General features: G+C 26.4%; 4 protein-coding genes across 4 annotated transcripts; 2 read left to right on the top strand and 2 right to left on the bottom strand.

Annotated features, from left to right (window-relative positions):
• Positions 1–2,672: 2,672 nt before the first annotated feature.
• OCT59_005916 (uncharacterized protein) lies at positions 2,673–5,377 on the top strand (the record flags this gene model as incomplete). Its single annotated transcript, XM_025314981.2, has 6 exons — positions 2,673–3,192; positions 3,296–3,988; positions 4,078–4,291; positions 4,370–4,443; positions 4,523–4,581; positions 4,694–5,377. Exons 1-6 carry the CDS (start codon positions 2,883–2,885, stop codon positions 5,375–5,377), a joined length of 2,034 nt encoding a protein of 677 aa, XP_025183897.1. The 5' UTR covers positions 2,673–2,882.
• Positions 5,378–8,174: 2,797 nt separating this feature from the next.
• Positions 8,175–9,779, top strand: OCT59_005917 (uncharacterized protein; the record flags this gene model as incomplete). The annotated part of the gene is made up of 2 exons (XM_025331705.1): positions 8,175–9,552; positions 9,634–9,779. The coding sequence occupies 2 exons, from the start codon at positions 8,175–8,177 to the stop codon at positions 9,777–9,779; spliced, it is 1,524 nt and encodes a 507-aa protein (XP_025183896.1).
• Positions 9,780–13,516: 3,737 nt separating this feature from the next.
• Positions 13,517–13,756, bottom strand: OCT59_005918 (uncharacterized protein; the record flags this gene model as incomplete). The annotated part of the gene is made up of 1 exon (XM_066140931.1): positions 13,517–13,756. The coding sequence occupies one exon, from the start codon at positions 13,754–13,756 to the stop codon at positions 13,517–13,519; it is 240 nt and encodes a 79-aa protein (XP_065997771.1).
• Positions 13,757–15,061: 1,305 nt separating this feature from the next.
• Positions 15,062–17,557, bottom strand: OCT59_005919 (uncharacterized protein; the record flags this gene model as incomplete). The annotated part of the gene is made up of 7 exons (XM_066140932.1): positions 15,062–15,081; positions 15,164–15,252; positions 15,324–15,363; positions 15,452–15,685; positions 15,854–16,080; positions 16,159–16,358; positions 16,451–17,557. 7 exons carry the CDS (start codon positions 17,555–17,557, stop codon positions 15,062–15,064), a joined length of 1,917 nt encoding a protein of 638 aa, XP_065997772.1.
• Between the last annotated feature and the right edge of the window lie 1,837 nt (positions 17,558–19,394).

The following is a 19,394-nucleotide window of genomic DNA, read 5'->3' on the forward strand; positions in this document are numbered from 1 at the left end:
TGATTTTGGTTGATAACAAATTCTTAATAGCCTATGGGATATCGACCTTTGACAGATATGTTTACCTTTCATCTAATAATTACAGCATACAATGAATAAAGCGAAATAACCATGTCTATGAAATGATTGTCCCAAAAGAGCGTCAAAATATTTAGGTGAAATAATGCTTTTTTTTAAGTAATTTTAACATCAAATCCATAATCAATCGCAGAAGGTAATTCAAGAACAATTGTGGCAGTGATTTTCATAATAAAATCAAATAACGAAATATCATGTGTCCAACCGTTAAATTTGACAGATTGACAGAAATGTCAACCTGTCAGACCACCAATTCATCGACAATCGATTATTAATCCATATTTTTGACTAGAGATATTATGTGAATATCGATTTTCGATCGATATTTTTTTACCTCTTCATATAGTAATTATAATATACAATGAATTGAAATAACCATGTCGGTCATGAATCATGATACTGAAAACAAATAATATTATTTGAGAAAAAAATTCTAGTAGTAATTTATTGAACGCAATAATAATAATATATATTGACACTGGCTATTATTAATTGGAATCCGGAATTTTTTTACATTAACTTTGGCGTTACAACTTACAAATAACTAATATTAATTTGTTATTTAATTTATTTGTATATAATGATAATAAGATTTCAAATTTATATTGTTTAACAAATTACGTAATAATGATTAAACGTTCAATGTGACGTTTGGGTATGCTAATTTACCTTATATCGGTTATCGGAATTTGCCTGTAGATCAAAAAGGAGTTATGTAATTTTGGCCTGAGAGCTAACAATTAATGAGTGCCGATCTCTTGTATTTAACATCCTGATTTTGTCACATGTTTTTTTTAGAGTTTATCACAGTGTGGATTCATACCTTAACAAAATAAAGTTTTTCCAAAAAGACGATCCATTAAAAATTTTTTTGACAAACAATGCAGTATCACTAACAATAACGTTCGTGTACGTGTTAATATAATGAAGTATTTTACGACCTTTTTTTTTGACCTGCTGATATAACGATATACTATCTGAAATCAATTTGCTTAATAATTTTACATAATAACGGATGATAATTTATATGGTAATGTGGACCAAAAACATGAAACATTACATTGAAGCATTACATTTTTAATCAATTTATTTTCACTTTGCATCTCGATTTTCCTTATCTATCACTCAGCAGTAGGTTGTGACAGTTTCACCGTGATTTTCAGGAAAATTTGCCTTCATTATAGAGTAAAAGAGATAGTTAATGGTTTTAGTCTTATCGTGTATAACTGATTATCTGAATTTGATGATTACAATAAGAATAATACAACACGGCGGGTATACTGGTATACTCAACTAATACATATCGAACCAATAACTAGTCAATGATAGAATATTGAAACTTCAATAGTTCAATTGTTTTCCACGTAAAAAGAAAAAGGCTTTCAATGATGAAAGAATGAAAAAAAAAAGGAATCTTTACGGAAAGCGCCGCGTTTACTTTTAAGCGAAATTATTCAAAACCAATGATAAAATGTCTCCGTAACCATTTGAACAAATATGGGAATTTAAAAAAGCAGTTTTAAAATACATAATATAATAATATATGATAAGAAATGGCTAGAATCTGGGCCCCGTAAATATTAGCATGTGTACGGTACGTGTTTTTAAATACAAAGAAAAAAAACACTTAAGCATTTCATTTCAGCCATTACACAAATAAATTCACAAAACAATATATTAATAATTAACAATTATTTTAAAATTAATAAATTTCTTCTAGACTAACTATGTGCGGAATTTCGTATCTTATTTTATTTTTTTCTACATGTTTTCTGGGGTAATTTTCAATTACAGGTACACAATTATTTTTATACAGATATAAAGAAAGTATAATGTTACATAAACAGTATATATTGTATATATATTACTATATATAAAATGTACTATTACTACTATATCATAGAAACACGTTTGTAATCTAGATTCATTTCTGATCTGATAAACAGATGATATACATTTATGGTAATCGTAATCTACTTCCTGTTAGAACTTTTAGGATATAAATTATAAATTACAAAATTAATTTTTTTAAAAAAGTGTATTTTAAAAGAGAAACATAAAATTTCATAACGATTTAATTAATAAATCTTAAAAACTTCAATCAATTCATTTTAATTTGTTCCCATCAGATGATTTTCGTCACGAATTTTTGTAAAACATGGCGTTTGGGTAACAAATTTCTTAATTTATACTACTGTATACTGTACTTATATTTCTTTATGTGTCGCGTACCATATTTTTGAAAGGTAAATATCACACCCCTATAATATCTATTAATAAGTATGTTGATCGTTATTATTTTTATTTATTATTATTTAAAATAAATGCATGTATGATAACACGCATGCTTTTTTGGATTACAAATAAGCGTGATTTAGATTATCTGTATCCCTATTTATCCTTGTAGATCCTTGAAAAAAATGGTAAAGTTTAACATTACATAATCACATAAATCCAATAAATCGGTTTTTTTTGCGTGTAGACTAGATTAATTAATCTAATGTGTACATAACGAAAATCGAAACAAATATGATGCAATTTTTGTGATTAAAAATCCATTTTTTGTGGTTTAAGGATCAAAAAATAGTTTTGCTGATCAATCATAATCTTTTTTCTCTCATTGTATAAAAATGCTTTCAGTTGCCGGACTTTTTGATTTTTTCGAAAGACGAAGTTTCCCGTCTTTTGAATTTAACGAATTTTTTTAAGAAAAAGATAATTAAGAAAAAATAATAAAAAATCAAATAATATAAAAAAAAAATCTTTTTTTCCAAAAAAAAAACGAGAAAAAAAAATCATTAATAATGACGGATACGTTACCAACCATATATCATAAAAAAAGACCAGGTATCAAAGAAGAAGCAAAGGAAACTTTGCATCATTTACCAACACATACTGCAAATTACGTGAAATCATTATTCCCTATCGCAGGATGGATAGGACGTTATAATCTAATATGGTTAGCCGGAGATTTAATTGCTGGTTTAACGGCGGGAGCAGTTGTAATTCCACAAGGAATGGCTTATGCAAAAGTCGCTGGTTTACCTCCTGAATATGGATTATATTCTTCATTTGTGGGTGTATCCCTTTACTTCTTATTTGCTACATCCAAGGGTCAGTTTTTTTTTTTATTATTTTCTTTTCTTTTTTTTTTTTGGCTTCAATTGATTTTTGTTAGTATGCATCATTACTAAAAATACTATAAATAATCTTATAGATATCACTATTGGACCTACAGCTGTGATGTCGTTACTTATTGGACAAAGTGTTGCTGGCATACTTGCATCACCTAATCACCAATTTAGTGCTATTGAGTTGGCTTCATCTTTTGCTTTGTTTTCGGGAATTATTTCACTTATTCTTGGATTGCTCCGTCTTGGATTAGTCGTCGATTTTATTCCTGCTCCTGTTATCGCTGGCTTTACTACGGGTTCCGCCATAACGATTTCGATAGGACAAATAGCAAAATTAATGGGAATACCAAAAATTGTTACCACTGATCCTTGTTATCTTGTATTAGGAAGAACTCTTGCTGCTTTACCAAAAACTAATTATGATGCAATATTCGGATTCATTTCTCTTATTTACCTTTATAGTGTAAAATATGGTTCAAGATACGCTGCAAAAAGATGGCCTCATCGTGAAAGATTATTCTTTTTCATAGAAATTCTTAGAAACATTACTATAGTTATTTTTGCTACAATAGTTTCTTTCCTTGTTAATATTGGAAAAAAGACAAGCCCTATTAGTATCTTAAAGACCATACCTTCCGGATTACATGTTGGAGTTCCTAATGCTGGTAGTGATATGCTTAGCGAATTGGGCAGTAAATTGATTAGTGTAACATTTATTCTTATCTTGGAACATGTTGCCATTGCAAAAAGTTTTGGAAGGATTAACAATTATAAAAGTAAGTAAATTCAAAAGGAATTATTTCAAAAATTTTGATAAAATTTTGATAAAATTGAATTAATAAGAAATTTCTTTTTTTTTTTACAGTTACTGAAAGTCAAGAATTTATTGCTATTGGAGTGACCAATGCTATTGGATCATTCTTTCATGCGTATCCTGCAACGGGTTCATTCTCACGTACTGCCATTAAATCTAAATCTGGTGTACGTACTCCATTAGCCGGTGTCTTTTCTGGTATTCTTGTAATTATTGCACTTTATTCAACAGCTGCTTTCTATTATATTCCAGATGCTACTTTATCGTAAGTAATTGATGAAACTTTAGCAATTATAAATTTTATAAATTTTAAAAAAAATTAATTAAATTTATTTTTTTATAGTGCCGTAATTATTCATGCTGTGCTTGATTTAGTAGCTAGTCCTCATTATATCAAACAACTTTGGAAAATTCAATGTAGGTTTATTTATGAACTTTTTTTTTTTTCCAAAAAAGAATTAATATTAAAAAAAAATTTTTATTATTTTTATTTTAGTCTGGGATTTTATGGTCTTTTTAGTTGGTGTGGTCGTTACTTTTTTCACTACCGTCGAAGTGAGTATTATTTCTTCCTATTTATTTTAAAAAAAATAAATAGTTATGTGATTAAATAAATAGTATGTGATTGATGTACTAAAAAAAACCTTCAATATATTTTACATTATAGTATGGAATCTACTTTTCAGCTTTACTTGCGATAGTGGTTCTCTTGTTAAGAGTAGCGCGTCCAAGTTTTGATTCATTAGGACAATTATCTATAACAACAAAAGATGGTGAAAAAAGACACGCATACGTTCCAATTGATCATCCATCATTCGAATCAGCGAGTAATCCACCAGAAGGTGTACTAATTATTAGATTTAGAGAATCACTCACATATCCAAATTCAAATTATATTGATACACAAGTTGTTGAATACGCTCGTACAAACACGAAAAGATTTTATAAACAAGCAGAAAATAAAGGTGATCGACCATGGAATGAACTTCCCCATAAATCTGAAAAAGAAGAAGAAGCTAAAGCAACAAAACCTAGATTAAATGCAGTTGTATTTGATTTAGCAGCAGTTAGTGTTATTGATTCAACAGGGATACAAGCATTATCGGACATTAGAAAAGAATTAAACAAACATGCGGATCAACAAGTCGAATATCATTTCGCCAACATTATTAATGAAAGAATTGAAGAAATTTTATTACTTGCAGGTTTTGGTATCTTAATTGATAATGAAATAATAAATGAAAAGGTAGATGAAGAGACAAGCACAGATGTAACACATATTTCAACAAAGAAATTCTTCCATTTAACTATTGACGATGCTGTTGCTGCGGCAACAAATACATCTTTTTAAATTTTTTAAATTTAATGATTTTTTTTTTAATGAATTTTTTTAAATTACTTTTTTATAATGTATTTTAAGACAAAAAAACATATGTATAAAACATCCTTTTTTTTTCTTGTATTTTTAACGATTTCATAGTTTTTAAAGATCATGTTTAACATCACGTATATTATTATTATAATGATTATTTGCAATATAATAATGCATTTTTACACTTTTCAAAATAAAAATAAAAAAAAAATAAATAAATTTTATTATTATTATTAATTAAAAGATAAATAACATTTTTTTAAGAATTTCCAAAAAAAATTTTTTTTTTTATTCATTTCTATAAAGTTGAGTTATAAAATAGGGTTTTGGCGTTACAAAATTTAATGTCGGAAACATCCCTTTGTGCACATAAATAATCTAAGTGTAACAATAAACATATCTATACCAAATATACAAATGAAGTATAGCTTAACTGATAATCGAACGCATTGACTCGGGAGATAACAAAAAAAAAATGTTACATTGTACAAAAGATTTTTTTTATAAAAAAAAAACATTTCCTTTTTTTTAACATTGAATGAAAAAATATTTTTAGTATGACAAAAAAAAAAATAAATAAACGTATCGTATGATTTAATAAAAAAATGAAATTTAAACTTTTTTATATGATTAATTTCCGCATTATATAATTCTAAATTTGTAAAAAAAAAAATTTTTATGGCTTATTTTTTTTTTTATGATCAACATTCGGCATTCAGCATCCCAATGAATAAATGAGAAATGAGTAAATGAAGAAAGGAGTATTAAAAAAAAAGCCCCCTTTTTTTAAAAATAAGTAAAAAATAATTTTAATTTTTCCTAAAAAATATAAAGTCATTTTATTTATTATAACCATTTTTGTAAAAAAAAAAAATAATATACTAAATTTATATGTAACTTTACGTATTAATATGTATAATATGTATAATATGTATCATCTGTATAATATGTATAATCTGTATAAGTTTTTTTTTTTATTTAAAGTATCCAATCATTTTCTTAAAACAATGAACGTGGATCAGTGGATGAAAACTTTAAAAATTTAATTAATATTTTTCCCTATTTTATGATGTATGAAAATATTTTAATCGGAAAAATTTTGCCGATAATCTTGATCTATTTGTTTTAACAAAGAAAAAAAAAATTCTTTTATTGATAATGTTAAACAAGATTAGATAGATCGTGATCATGTGATATTATTCCGCGCCGTAATTGGTTTCATAAAGGCTATAAGCCGTCAAAAAGAAAAAAAAATTAATTAATTAAACGGGACATTCCTTTTTTTTTTTAATAATTTAACAATACTTGTTAACAACAACATTTATATTAAAATATCATAATAAATAATATAAACGAACGCATGATAAATTTATTATATTTATTGTACTTTTTAATTGTACAATTGTACTGTATGTGGGGTTGTTGTTGCACGAGTTGTGTAATATTTAATAAATAAAGTGATCATCAGATGAAGCTTTTTTATAACAAATTTTCACTTTTCACATATTTTCTAGAATACGCCAAAAAAAACTTTTTAGATGTATGGCTAGATATAAACAATTGATCGAGATGTAGTTATATATAAACTGAATTAAAAGACGGATAAAATCACGTGATAAAATTTGACACGGGTGCGTTACGACGAAATTCTAAAAGTTCACATTTCCTTAGACTTCACGCCGTAATTCTTTTTTACAATACAGCTTACGTACCATACCTAACTAAGTTTAATTGGTAGATTACAATATCTTGAATTTTTGAATATTATTACTATGTAATACTATAAGAATTGTATAATAAACATTCTTAAAAGTGAGATATCGGATTCAATTTCTTTTGTAAATAAAATGTTTATTAAGAAAAATTTTAGAAGGTAAAATTGTAACAGCTCGCTCTGCATGATTAGAATTTCAGACTTCAATAAACTTAATAAAATAAGCGTTCGTTTAATTAAGGTGGCTGAGAAAGGAGCGCGGAGCGCCCATAGAAGGTATGCTTACAACCGCCTTATAACGAATTTTTTGTCCAGGAAAATCGGCCTTCTCTATAAGAAAATTCGTTGACGGAATGAGAAAAATCTGATACCAACCGGAAAATTTTGGATATTGTATTATATATAACGTTATTAACGTATGTCACACAAAATATCTTCGTTATAATTCGTTAATCACTATACTATAGACTATATAGTAGTATTTGATAAAATTGACATACTTATATAGTATTAACAACACACTTTTTGTATACTCGTGCTCACGTAATTCAGTTGGTAATTAAAAAAAGCTAAAATCGACATATCTATTGTCACAATGGCATGGTGGCAAATTCCTAAATTCTAATTATTGCTAAGCATTATTACTAAGCATACGCGCTGCTGCGGACATTTTCTCGTCCAATTCAAGCTGTTGCCGAACAATTTCCGAACAAAATATTTATCGAAAACAAAGATACAACAACAATCTTCACCTGAAAAAGTCCGCAAAAATACTTTTTTTTTCACCATTTTACAATAGTACTTTCATTTGCCAATGCAAAAGAAATTAACATATCTATTTGTTGAAACTGCGCACCTGATGATCTCTGATGTAATATGTTAATCCATAATTAGATTAAAACTGCGCCTAATTATTTTAATTATTGAAACAATTGAATTTTTATGAATTGTGCGACAATAATGGGATTTCAAATTTACTCCGAAAATAGATATATAATAGGCGTAAAACAAAAAATTACTCTTCTCTTTTTTTCACTTTTTCACTTTTTTCAAATTACAAATATGACATGTTCAAACCTGTTTTCAGGAGATTTACCTGAATTAACTTTTGAAATTATAAAATATTTTCAAAATGATTATTCAATTTTACATTCATGCATTTTAGTTAATAGATTCTGGTGTCGTTTAACAATTCCATTATTATGGGAAAATCCATTTTCAATTCCTACTGGAAATTATAATTTTATTGAAATTTATTTAAATAATTTAAATGATGATTTTAAAACAAAATTAATTGAATATAATATTATTAATAATAATTCATTAAATATAATGTTCAATTATTCAAAATTTTTAAAATATTTGAATACATATAAATTCGTTTTCTCTATCGAGAAATGGTTTGAAGCTGTTATTAGAACTTTAAAACCTGAGAATAGATTATATTCAGCATCTGATTTAAAAAGATTGATTGATACATCAATATTTAATATTTTTGTTGAGAATGAAGTAAATTTAAATACTCTTGAAATTGAGATCTCACGTATTTATTATAATACACGTATTGATAATGTTCTTGGATTAATTTTACAAAATACAAATTTCATTCATAATATTAAAAATTTAAATCTTTATATTGATTATAGTTCATCTGATTTATCTCATTACAACAATAATAATGAATATACATTAATCAAAAATCGTATATTAGAAATAATTAATTTACATCAAAATCTTAAAAAAATTTTATTAAGTTATGATAATTCACCTTTATATATATCATTATTATTATCAAAATATTATAATTGTTCAAATACTTTAAATACAATAATTTTTTATTATGTTGATTTTAAAGGTATAATTAATTTAAATAAAATATTTGAACAATTAAATGTTTTAGAATCAGTTCATATAATTAATTGTTCTTCTTTAAATAATTATTTTACCCAACAAATTATTAATTTAATTAAACCATTTAAATTGAAATCTTTATTTATAAATGAAATCACACAAATTAAATCAATACAATTATTATTACAAAAATCTGGTGATTATTTAGAAAATTTTGGTTATGGATTTAGTATTGATTCATTAAAAAAACTTCAATTATTAGAATTAATTACAAAATATTGTAAAAATATCAAATTTCTTGATCTTTATGGATTTGAAGGTCAAATTACTTATCAAATAATCAATTTAATTAAAAATATAAAACAAAATCTTAATTATCTTTCAATAAGTAGTACTTCATCATCATCTTATAATAATAAAGAATCTAGTTCAATTTTATTACAAAATTTAGGACAAATTCTCCCTAATAAATTAGAATATTTATGTTTAAATCTTCGTCATATTAAATCAAGTTCTTTTGAAATATTTTTAAAAAATTCTCAAAATATTTTTATTAATAAATTATTAATCTATAATAGAGAAGGTCAAGGTATTTTACCTTATATAAAAAAATATATTATGAAAAATAAAAGGGTTAAGTATTTGTCTATTTATGATTCTTTCTTTATAGATACTTTATATGATTTTAGAGATTATAATAGTGATTTGTTTTCATCTATTAATGAAGTGAAGGAATTTGGGTTGTATAATATTAAAGTGAAAAGTTATCCTAGTTTAGTGATTCATATAAGTGATTTTATAAAAGAAATTGATTAATATCAGATAATAATAGGAATAAAAAGTTGTTTATATTCTAAATAGATTATCAGAAAATTTTGTCAGTGCACAATTGTTACTATTTTAATCGCTGTATAACATGTATAACATTTATCTCGTACTCTCGTACGCGTTTTTTAAGATCTGAAATATTGCGTGAATTTTTTATGGTGATATTGAAATTTGACATATAATTTACACATATTATGCTTACAATATTTTAAAACTAATTAAAATTTAAATATTTGCGATTTATCAGTTTGGGAAAATTTCATAATGCTTTTCGGGAAATGACCACTCAGGAATTTGTCTGTTGGGAAATTGTTGTCGGGAAATTGTTGTCGGGAAAAGGTTATGTTGAGAAAATTGATGTCAGAAATCGGTCCGACAACGGAATAAAGAAACGTATTAATGTTTTAGACGAACTGAGCTTGAGAAATAGGGATGTTGAATTGCTTGGTTTGAGTATCATTTTTTCTTATTATAATATTAGTAAATCTCGTTTATAATAATCTTTTAGTCAAGTTTAATTAACGAAGTTAAGCTTGTCTATAATGAGAATCGACATTTTTAGTTGTTAGAAACCGTTCGGTTCTAAAGTAGTTCGAGGCAATTGCACATTTTAGAAATCATTTTTTCTTTATTGACAATTAATTAATTTATTGGCATCAATTTTTTAGGTAAAGTTACTTATTGTAGTAAAGGAATCGACTCATCTGTATTTAAAATAATTTCAAATCGCTTCCGACCACTTAACATCCCCTATTGAGAAACCTGTTATTAGCATAGAAGCATCACATGATAACATCAAACTTTTTGTATTTATTTTTGCATGCACAATTTTTTTAGCTATGAAAGAATACAAGATATCGAAACTGTAAGTACTATTGTACAATATTTATCATTTGTGCACAGTATTATTTATTTAAAAAACATTTTATCTTATTTCTTTTTGTAAGGACTAAGATGTTTAAAGACTTGGATGAAACCCATCTTCCTTTGATGTCATTATATAAACATAATAAATCTTATTATAATGACAATTAGAAAATTTTACTAATGGCCCGAAGAGTGTCGTTATAACGGGCGCGCGGAGCCTACAATTAAATAGCAAAAATGTAGAATGAAAAAGAAAAATGCTATTTTTTGATGATCACATTAGTAATCACGTGAGCGCAGTTAAATGATTCTGAGGTGATTTTGGTTATTATTTGTTGAAAATTACCAATCAAATCATTTTACAAAATCGCATAATGAATTGTGTTTAAGATACTAACAGAAATCCAATTTCAATTATGAGATATGAATTTTCTTTAAATCAAACGTTCTAAAAAAGAAGAGGTAGATGAAGAGTAATAAAAGTAAGACCATATCTGATAATTTATCAATTCCTATCACCAAATGTTTGATTTTTTGCAACCAATATAAACCAAAAGTTTGAAATAGCAAACCTAAAAAAGAGGGTAGACTATGCACTCGGGGAGGCATACATCTCAGGTGGGAACTTCTCAAGCTTTTTATTCAAGGTTGATTTTCCACTTTGAATAATTTTTTGCATATTTTACAATATTTTTCATTTTTAATACATAACATTTTTATATAAATTTTTGTAATCATCGAGTCTAGCAAAACTCCAATATTCAATGAGATTATCATAATATATTTGTTTAAAATATGATATTTCCGAGCAATTCTATAGAATTCTTGAATTTTTCGTGATCTCTTTGTCATTCTTATTTCATGTTCACTACGTTCTAACATCCTTGTCAATATATATACGTCCAAATACTTTTTTCGTTAGATATATAAGTGATACCCACTTTTTGCAATATTTTTGTCGCCTACAAAGAATCGCCTCAGCATATATATTTATACAATTAATACAGCTTTTACCTTCCTCATTAAATGAAATAAACGAAATCGGTACAGGACTAGATTTTAATTTTGACGTCGAATCAAAAGGAACATCATAGCACGATCGACTAAGAAATGGATCAATTTATTTTTTGAATTCGATCATAACTATGCGATTTATTTACGTAAAAATCGATCAACTAACGATTTTAATCGGAAAATCAATATTTTTCGATTATACTTGATTATGACATGACTATAATTCAATACATGAAATATATGGACAACGTGTTTTTTTCTTCAATATATCTTATTTACAGACTTGCATAGTTTTTGTACATTTTTCGCATAGTGTGTGTGCTTTCTATCCTCATAAAATTTTAATCGATTTATTTTCAAAAAAATGAAACATTCTAAGCCGAATTTAAACAACTTTATTAAAATCTTTTTGGTGGTATATCCTTACCACCCTTATGTTCCTGCAAGTTCTCTATATATTAGAGAGCCGAATACCGTAATGAGTTTTCATAAATTTGTTTGGTTTCTTTGTGCACTGAATTAGAAAATTTACATGATAATTAATTTAGATATACCGTATTAGTTGTTTAAAATAATGTAATTGGGTTATCATCACGTCTAAACATTAGAATAAACAATCTATTTACTTAATTACAACAATTAATTAAAATAACTTGTCCTTTGCAGATACAATCAAAAAAAAGCAAGTATACAAAAATAAATATTTTTAAATTTTTAAACGATCATAAATTTTATTCATTCTGTGATTTTACACAGTTTTTCTGCAAAAATAAAATGGTGATAAATCGAGCACAATTGTCCTCATGATCGTACAGTTAAACTTAATCAACCCTTGGCAAATTATTTGTATATTACTATAGGCAATAACCATTGAAATAAATAACCGCAACATTTTCATTACCAGTATATGATAATAATTCCGTATCTAGGTCATTATAAATAAATTTCCATTGTGAAAGAAGAGAGTAGATGATGAAGTCAACAACATAAAAATTGACGGCTATAAAGCAGTTACACATCTAAACGTTCGTATAATCCTCCAGAAGTGCTGAAAATTAAGTCATAATTTCAATTAACTGTGACGCCATGTTACCTAATAGACCATATATAGCAAAGATATTACAAGAAGGGCCTTATTTTTATTTTTATTAACTACGGTGCAAATAATTCGTACTTTTTGGCTTCAGTTATTGAGTCAGCAAACTTTGATCAATTATAAATTTTGAGAATACCAATTATATATAATACAGTATATATTAGAGAATTGACTCGAGTCAATTAAAATTCGATATTAAATAATACTAGAAGTGGCGGAAAAGTATACAGGAGTTTTCAGTAAAATAATGAGTCTACAAAAGATAAATTATGGTTTTTTTTATTTTTCTAACGAAGATAGAATGATGAACCTTAGATTATATTAGAAAAAGATGATCTAAAGATAAAACGGAAAACCTAAAGGCAGGCTTTTCTTCAGTAGTATTCGATCCGTAACCGAATTTAATCGGATGAACCAGAAAAATTCTTTTTTTTTCGGTTATTCAGATAGTTACGGACAAATATCTGGTTAAAAAAAAAATCTAAACCTGACAAGATGTCACGTGACAATACCGAGGAGAAGATATAAATGCGAAAAAAGAAGGAACGATAAGAACTCATAAAGCTCAAGACAATTTCGGAGATTAATATAAAGAAGTTTCGGATGAAAGGAATTCAAAGATTTTGATTCACGACAAATAAACGTTATTTTCTTTTTTAGTCTAGATAGAGTAGATATTTTACAAAAAAAAAAATAACGGAAAAATTTCTTAAAATCAACAATGCAAAACTATGTAAATGATATTTTATTAGTCGCAAAGTCTGGCCGCTACCGAGTCCACACTCTTGCTATTATATATTTCAAACACTCGTGATATGTGGCTCTGAAGGTCCTCAAGAGATAAAAGCCACAAAATACGGATAAGTAACTTTCTTGATTTGGCATTATTATATAAACCCCAAGCTGCCCAGGCTTTAGGAAGACGTATTTCTGCCCGAGAAAAACTATCATTTGCTTCTGCATTTCTACCTAATTTCGCTAATATCATTCCGCGTAAGGTATGAAACTGCTTTTTGTTGAGGACCATATGTGATCTCTCATTAAATTGGTTACAGGGTATTCCTTTTTAAAATTTTCATTTGATTCATTACATTCTAATACTAAAATCATCACACCATTTAACGAGCCTGCGATTTTAATTTTAATTTCCCATTGATCAGAAAGATTCTCGGCCAATTTATATGTTTAGTAGCATGCTTGATTTCGGCTAAATTTTTTGATATGGTCATGTACATCGATCTAGAGTTGATATAATCGCCTTACTTGAATGAAACTTTACAAGATTTTTTAATAATAGTTGGGAATTGTTTATTCATCAGACGTTGTAGGAAATTTAAAAATTTGTCTGGCATAAAACTAGATAAAATAAAGGTTTTCTTCAAAAAGCCGTGTGCTGTTTATATACTTCGCTTCGTTAAACGGTAGTCAATAAAAATTCGGCGTAACGAGATTGTATGTTATAACCGAAGATCTGTTGTATATTAATCAAAATTCGTTAACTGTAAAAGCTTATTGATTAAATTTGATTAAATTTAAATAAGATGCTCAATTAAAAGAAATAATTTTATAGATAGGATTCTTTATCTATTCGTTTGAGGCTATACAGTACGATACCTTGATCAAGGCAGTTCAGCATTATTTATATCATTTATTCATTTTTAGATACCGTCGACATTATGCTATAAGTCTCCAAAGTTGATGCGAGTTTTTGACGCAACAAAAATTCTAATTTTTGTATTTATTATTGCTTTCACAATGTTTTTATTATATAGAAAATAAAGCGTGAACGCCATTCAGCCATTCATGACTATAATTTTTCAGCAGATTATCTCAATCATTATTTTCAATTTTTTTTTATTCTGAGAAGCACCAATACTTCTTGAAACTAGAGAAAAATAACTATTGTTTTACTAATCGTGGAATTTGGTAAAAAAAATCCCAAGTGAATAATTATTGGGCTATTTGCATTGTTTTTCGTAATCCCCTCTAATTGATATTAATATTTTTGATGCAATAGCATTCTAATAATATATTAGTTCATCAACCCTTTATATATTTCTGCTTAATACTAAATATCCTACTACCGTTTAATAAATATGTAAATAGTAAATACAGTAAAATAATTATTGAAATTGTCTTATGCGTATAAACTGTATACCACATTATAAAAATAAAATTCTCCATATCTAAAACTCAGAATATTGGGAAAATGAAATAAAAAGCGATAAGATGTGACAACTTTCTAACCTTTCACCTAATAATATCATGCGTCTCTTGTAACGTTAATAAGATACTAAATTTTAATACGTTTTTCTATTTTAAATTAAAAACAAACATATATTAACAAAATTAAATACATAAAAATTTCTTTAATGTAAAAAGTAAGTTTACTAACCGTTATTTTGAATTTCATCTTCAATACTATGCTTGCTAGAAGGATTTTTAGATAAAATAAGTGTATTTGTTACATATTCTGAAGATGAACTAAAAAAAAAATTAATATAGAAATTCAGGTTATAATAGATCAAAAAAACATCTATTTTTTTATGTAATACCTTTGAATATCATTTTTTTCAAGTTCTCTTAAGCTATGTTCTAAATATTAAAATGTTGTATATGTATTAGTAAAAATACACGCACAAAATCTTCAATGATGAAAGGCCAAAAGGGTAATAATGCGCACCTAGTTTCATATTAAATAAATTCATCGAAAACGACAAAGACCCAGAAATCAAAGATTTTAATGATTTATTGCAATCTACTTTTGAATAACATTTATTAGTAGATTCTGTATTAAGTTTTTCTAATTGTATTGACTCGAGTCTTTTTTCTTCAGCCAGACTAAATAGTTCAACATTTTTTTCCATGATTAACCAATCATCAATAGTTTTACATATATCACTTATAGAAGGTCTATCTGTTGGATTATAATGCCAACAACTTTTTATTAAATTACCAAAGCAATCAGGAGTGTCATCTGTAATTTCAGGCCTTGTTCCATTAATAATATCATCGATAAGAGAGGTATTGTGTTCAATATTAGCAAAAGGCTTATAACCTGATGTAAGTTCCCACATAACCATACCCATAGAATAAACGTCAGAATTTTTAGAAAATGCAGTCCCTTTAAATATTTCTGGTGCAATATCATATGATACCTTATTTGATAATATGTTATCTGCAGGTTGCGATAATCCAATTAACCATTGCCCAAATTGCCATTTTTGATATGACTTATATGATTTATCTAATAATATATTCTTACTATGAAAATTTTGATGTACTAAATTTGCATCATGAATAATTCTAAGTCTAAACAAAAATAATAATTAATAATTAATAAGATTTATTAGTAATTGCAAATAATGTTTAAAAAAGAAAAATAAATACCCATTTGAAATTTGTAACAAAATTTCTAATTTCTCTTTCCACGTTATATTTTTAAAATTTTTTCGTAAATAATCATGCAGATTTTCTCCATCTATATATTTCATAACTAACATATATTCATTTGTTTCATCATTTTTTGTAACGCCATAATACCGGAGAATATGGCAAGATTTATTATAACATTGGTAATATAATCTTAACTAATATTAAATAATTTTATTATTTTGAGAATAATAATAATGGAATTTTTTAAAAAACAATAATAAAAAATAAAAAATATAGATTTAATTACCTCATGAAGTAGAAGTCTGTTGATATCTTTTGAATTGATAAATTTTTTTACGGTAATAATTTCGCGCTTTTTTCTATTACAATTAGAATATTTTGCACCATGTACTCCACCATCCATCCAAATCCCTTTATAAATAATATTGAATCCTTCTTCTGCAATTTGGCTTAATATTTTAATTTGGGAATATGGTATCCATTCCATTATAGCTTCTGGATTAAAATTAAAATATATCTTTTCTTTAAGAAAGTCATAAACATTTAATGGATTATCCCCATATTTAATTATGTCTTTCATATAATCCACATTTATATCACAATTATTAATTATATTCCTTTTATTATAAATAAAATCATCTATTTCATCATTTTCAATACTTATAGTCGTAGTGATTGACATTACTCTTTTACAACTTTTACAATGAGATTGATCTGTATATCCAAAAATAATATTTGTTGTCAAACAATATCTACATCCGCTGTAAATTATGAAACAATGCGGACACCATTTTTGATTATTATCACATATAAGTTCTGCTTTACATATTATACATACGTAAAATGTATCCCACCATGGTAAATAAAAGATTGGAATAGTTTCTTTTGTTGTCGAAGAAACCATAAAGTCATATGAAATTGGATAACAATCTGAACATATTTTAAGTTTTTCGTAAGAAGTTTCGTAAATTATTTTTTCACAAAATTTACAATTTTTTTCATTTTCAATTATTATATTTTGTTCTTCAAAACTAATATCATCATCATATATTGCTAAAGAATTTGTTGGTATTTGTTTAAAGAATGAAATTATCGAGCAGTTGTCACACCATTCTTGAGTAAAGAAACTCCTTGTTTTATGTTCACTACATTGAGAATTTATAGTAGCTATGTGTAGATCTAAATATATGCAATTATCAGTTGTCGTTTTATTAATATAAAGTAAAAGACACCTTTTACAATATTTCTGTTCAAATAAAAGAGTCTCGGAGTATTTATTTCCACATTTAATACAATTAATATCGTTTTGGCTAAAAGAAATAAAGTCAATTGATATTGGGCTAGACTTTAATTTTGAGGTTGGATTTAATGAATCATTATTTATATCCTTCATGTTGTTATAACGTAAATGATATGAATATGCAATACATATATATATATATTTTTAAAAAAAATGTCCATGACAATATTTAAGGAATTTTTGTATTAAAAATTTCCGATCAGCTGATTCCGCTTTATTGAAATTCTGCAGAATTCGATCCTTTCTTAATTAGATTATTTTACATTCAAATAGAGTTCCATGTTCCAATTGTTCCATGGTATTATTCCAAATAAAATTATTGCAGATTAAATTATCAATTTAAATTACGGATTTAAGCTTATTTTTTTTGTTAAAAAAAAAACTCTTTGTTTCAGATAATAGTTAGAGTTAGTATTTATTTTTTAAGTTGCTATATCTATTTTATTTTCTTTCTTTTTTTTTTAATAATATAAAGCATATACATTAAGTTTCATTAAATTAATAAATTCATCTCATTACTAAAAAATTGAATATTACTGAAGAAACAATTTTAAAAACTTCTTTCGCTTCGTTCCGGACTAATTACAAAGATGACTATAATTAACAGGAAAAATCAGTCACGTGATGATTCTAACATTTGTCACGTGTAGATAATATATAACTCATCAACGGTTCTCCCCACTGATCAATTAACAAAATCGACTGAGCTATAATTTCCATCAACATTCTACAGTAAGTGTAGTATTATTTCACAAACAATATGAATTGGCGAATTAAATGTTCCTCAAGTTCCGATGGTTTATTATCAAACGACTCCTTCATTCGTCAGATTTCATCAACCATAATTTCTTCTAAAGATATTTCATTCTCATCTTATGATTTCTGTGCATCTCTCAGAACTTGTTGAATTTCCTCTTTGGATTTTTAGATTTGTTCTTAACGATGTTCTTAACGATGTAATAGGATTATTGTCCATCAAATTCTTTATACGACGTGTCCATGGATTCAACCACAGGAAATAGTTGATTGCGAAATATTGAAGATATGGTGGATTTCGGCACTATTTAAATGGGTTTATCAAAATTATGAATATAAGACGTATCATGTGGAGATTCACTATACAGTTCGCCCTCACTATAGTGAATTCTATGGGCTGGAGTCTGGAGATTAAAATTCGTTATAGTGAGAAATTCACTATACTGAAGGTCATTTTATTATAAATAAAAAAAATCTGTACCTGAACTTTTCTTCATTATAGCAAGTTATTCACTATATAAAAATTCACTATAGAGAGGGTGAACTGTATTTTGTTTTAGTATGGTTAAAATTTCGAGGATTCGTATCGTTTGTTGCCAGTAGTTATTATAAATTGGCCTCGGAATGACTATCCCCTCAATGCCTATAATGACATTGGTTAGTAAAATATTTAAAAAATAAAAGTTATAAATACTTAAACACATGCCTTTATATCAAGCTTACCATGCCACAATAGGATGGAAATGGAATGCTAGTTAACTTATAGGTTAAAAAGACCGTCATGATGATAAGTCGCCTAGGGTAGTTTTATAATTAATGAGACAGTCTGTATTCTCACTGTATGCGTAAATGGTTTTGTTATTTGTCACAAAAAAAAAGTACTTATTAATAATATTAACATGTATATTCTTAAAATAAAAATAAAAATAATACCAAGATTCCTTGTTCATTGAATCGTGAATCTAAATTTATCAAATTCTGATTTGTGAATTCTTGACTTATCTTCTAAGATTGCTATATCAGATCGGGTTTTGGATTAAGGATTCATCGAATCAAGTTACTATCTTAAAATTACTCATAACTCGTTCTGCTGAATTTCTAACTACCAGGAGCAGTATCAAATCCCAGGAAGAAAAATAAAGCAATAGTGTTGATCGCTTCCATCAATATAAAG

The sequence above is a fragment of the Rhizophagus irregularis genome, chromosome 14, assembly GCF_026210795.1.
Source record: "Rhizophagus irregularis chromosome 14, complete sequence".
Lineage (NCBI taxonomy): Eukaryota > Fungi > Glomeromycota > Glomeromycetes > Glomerales > Glomeraceae > Rhizophagus > Rhizophagus irregularis.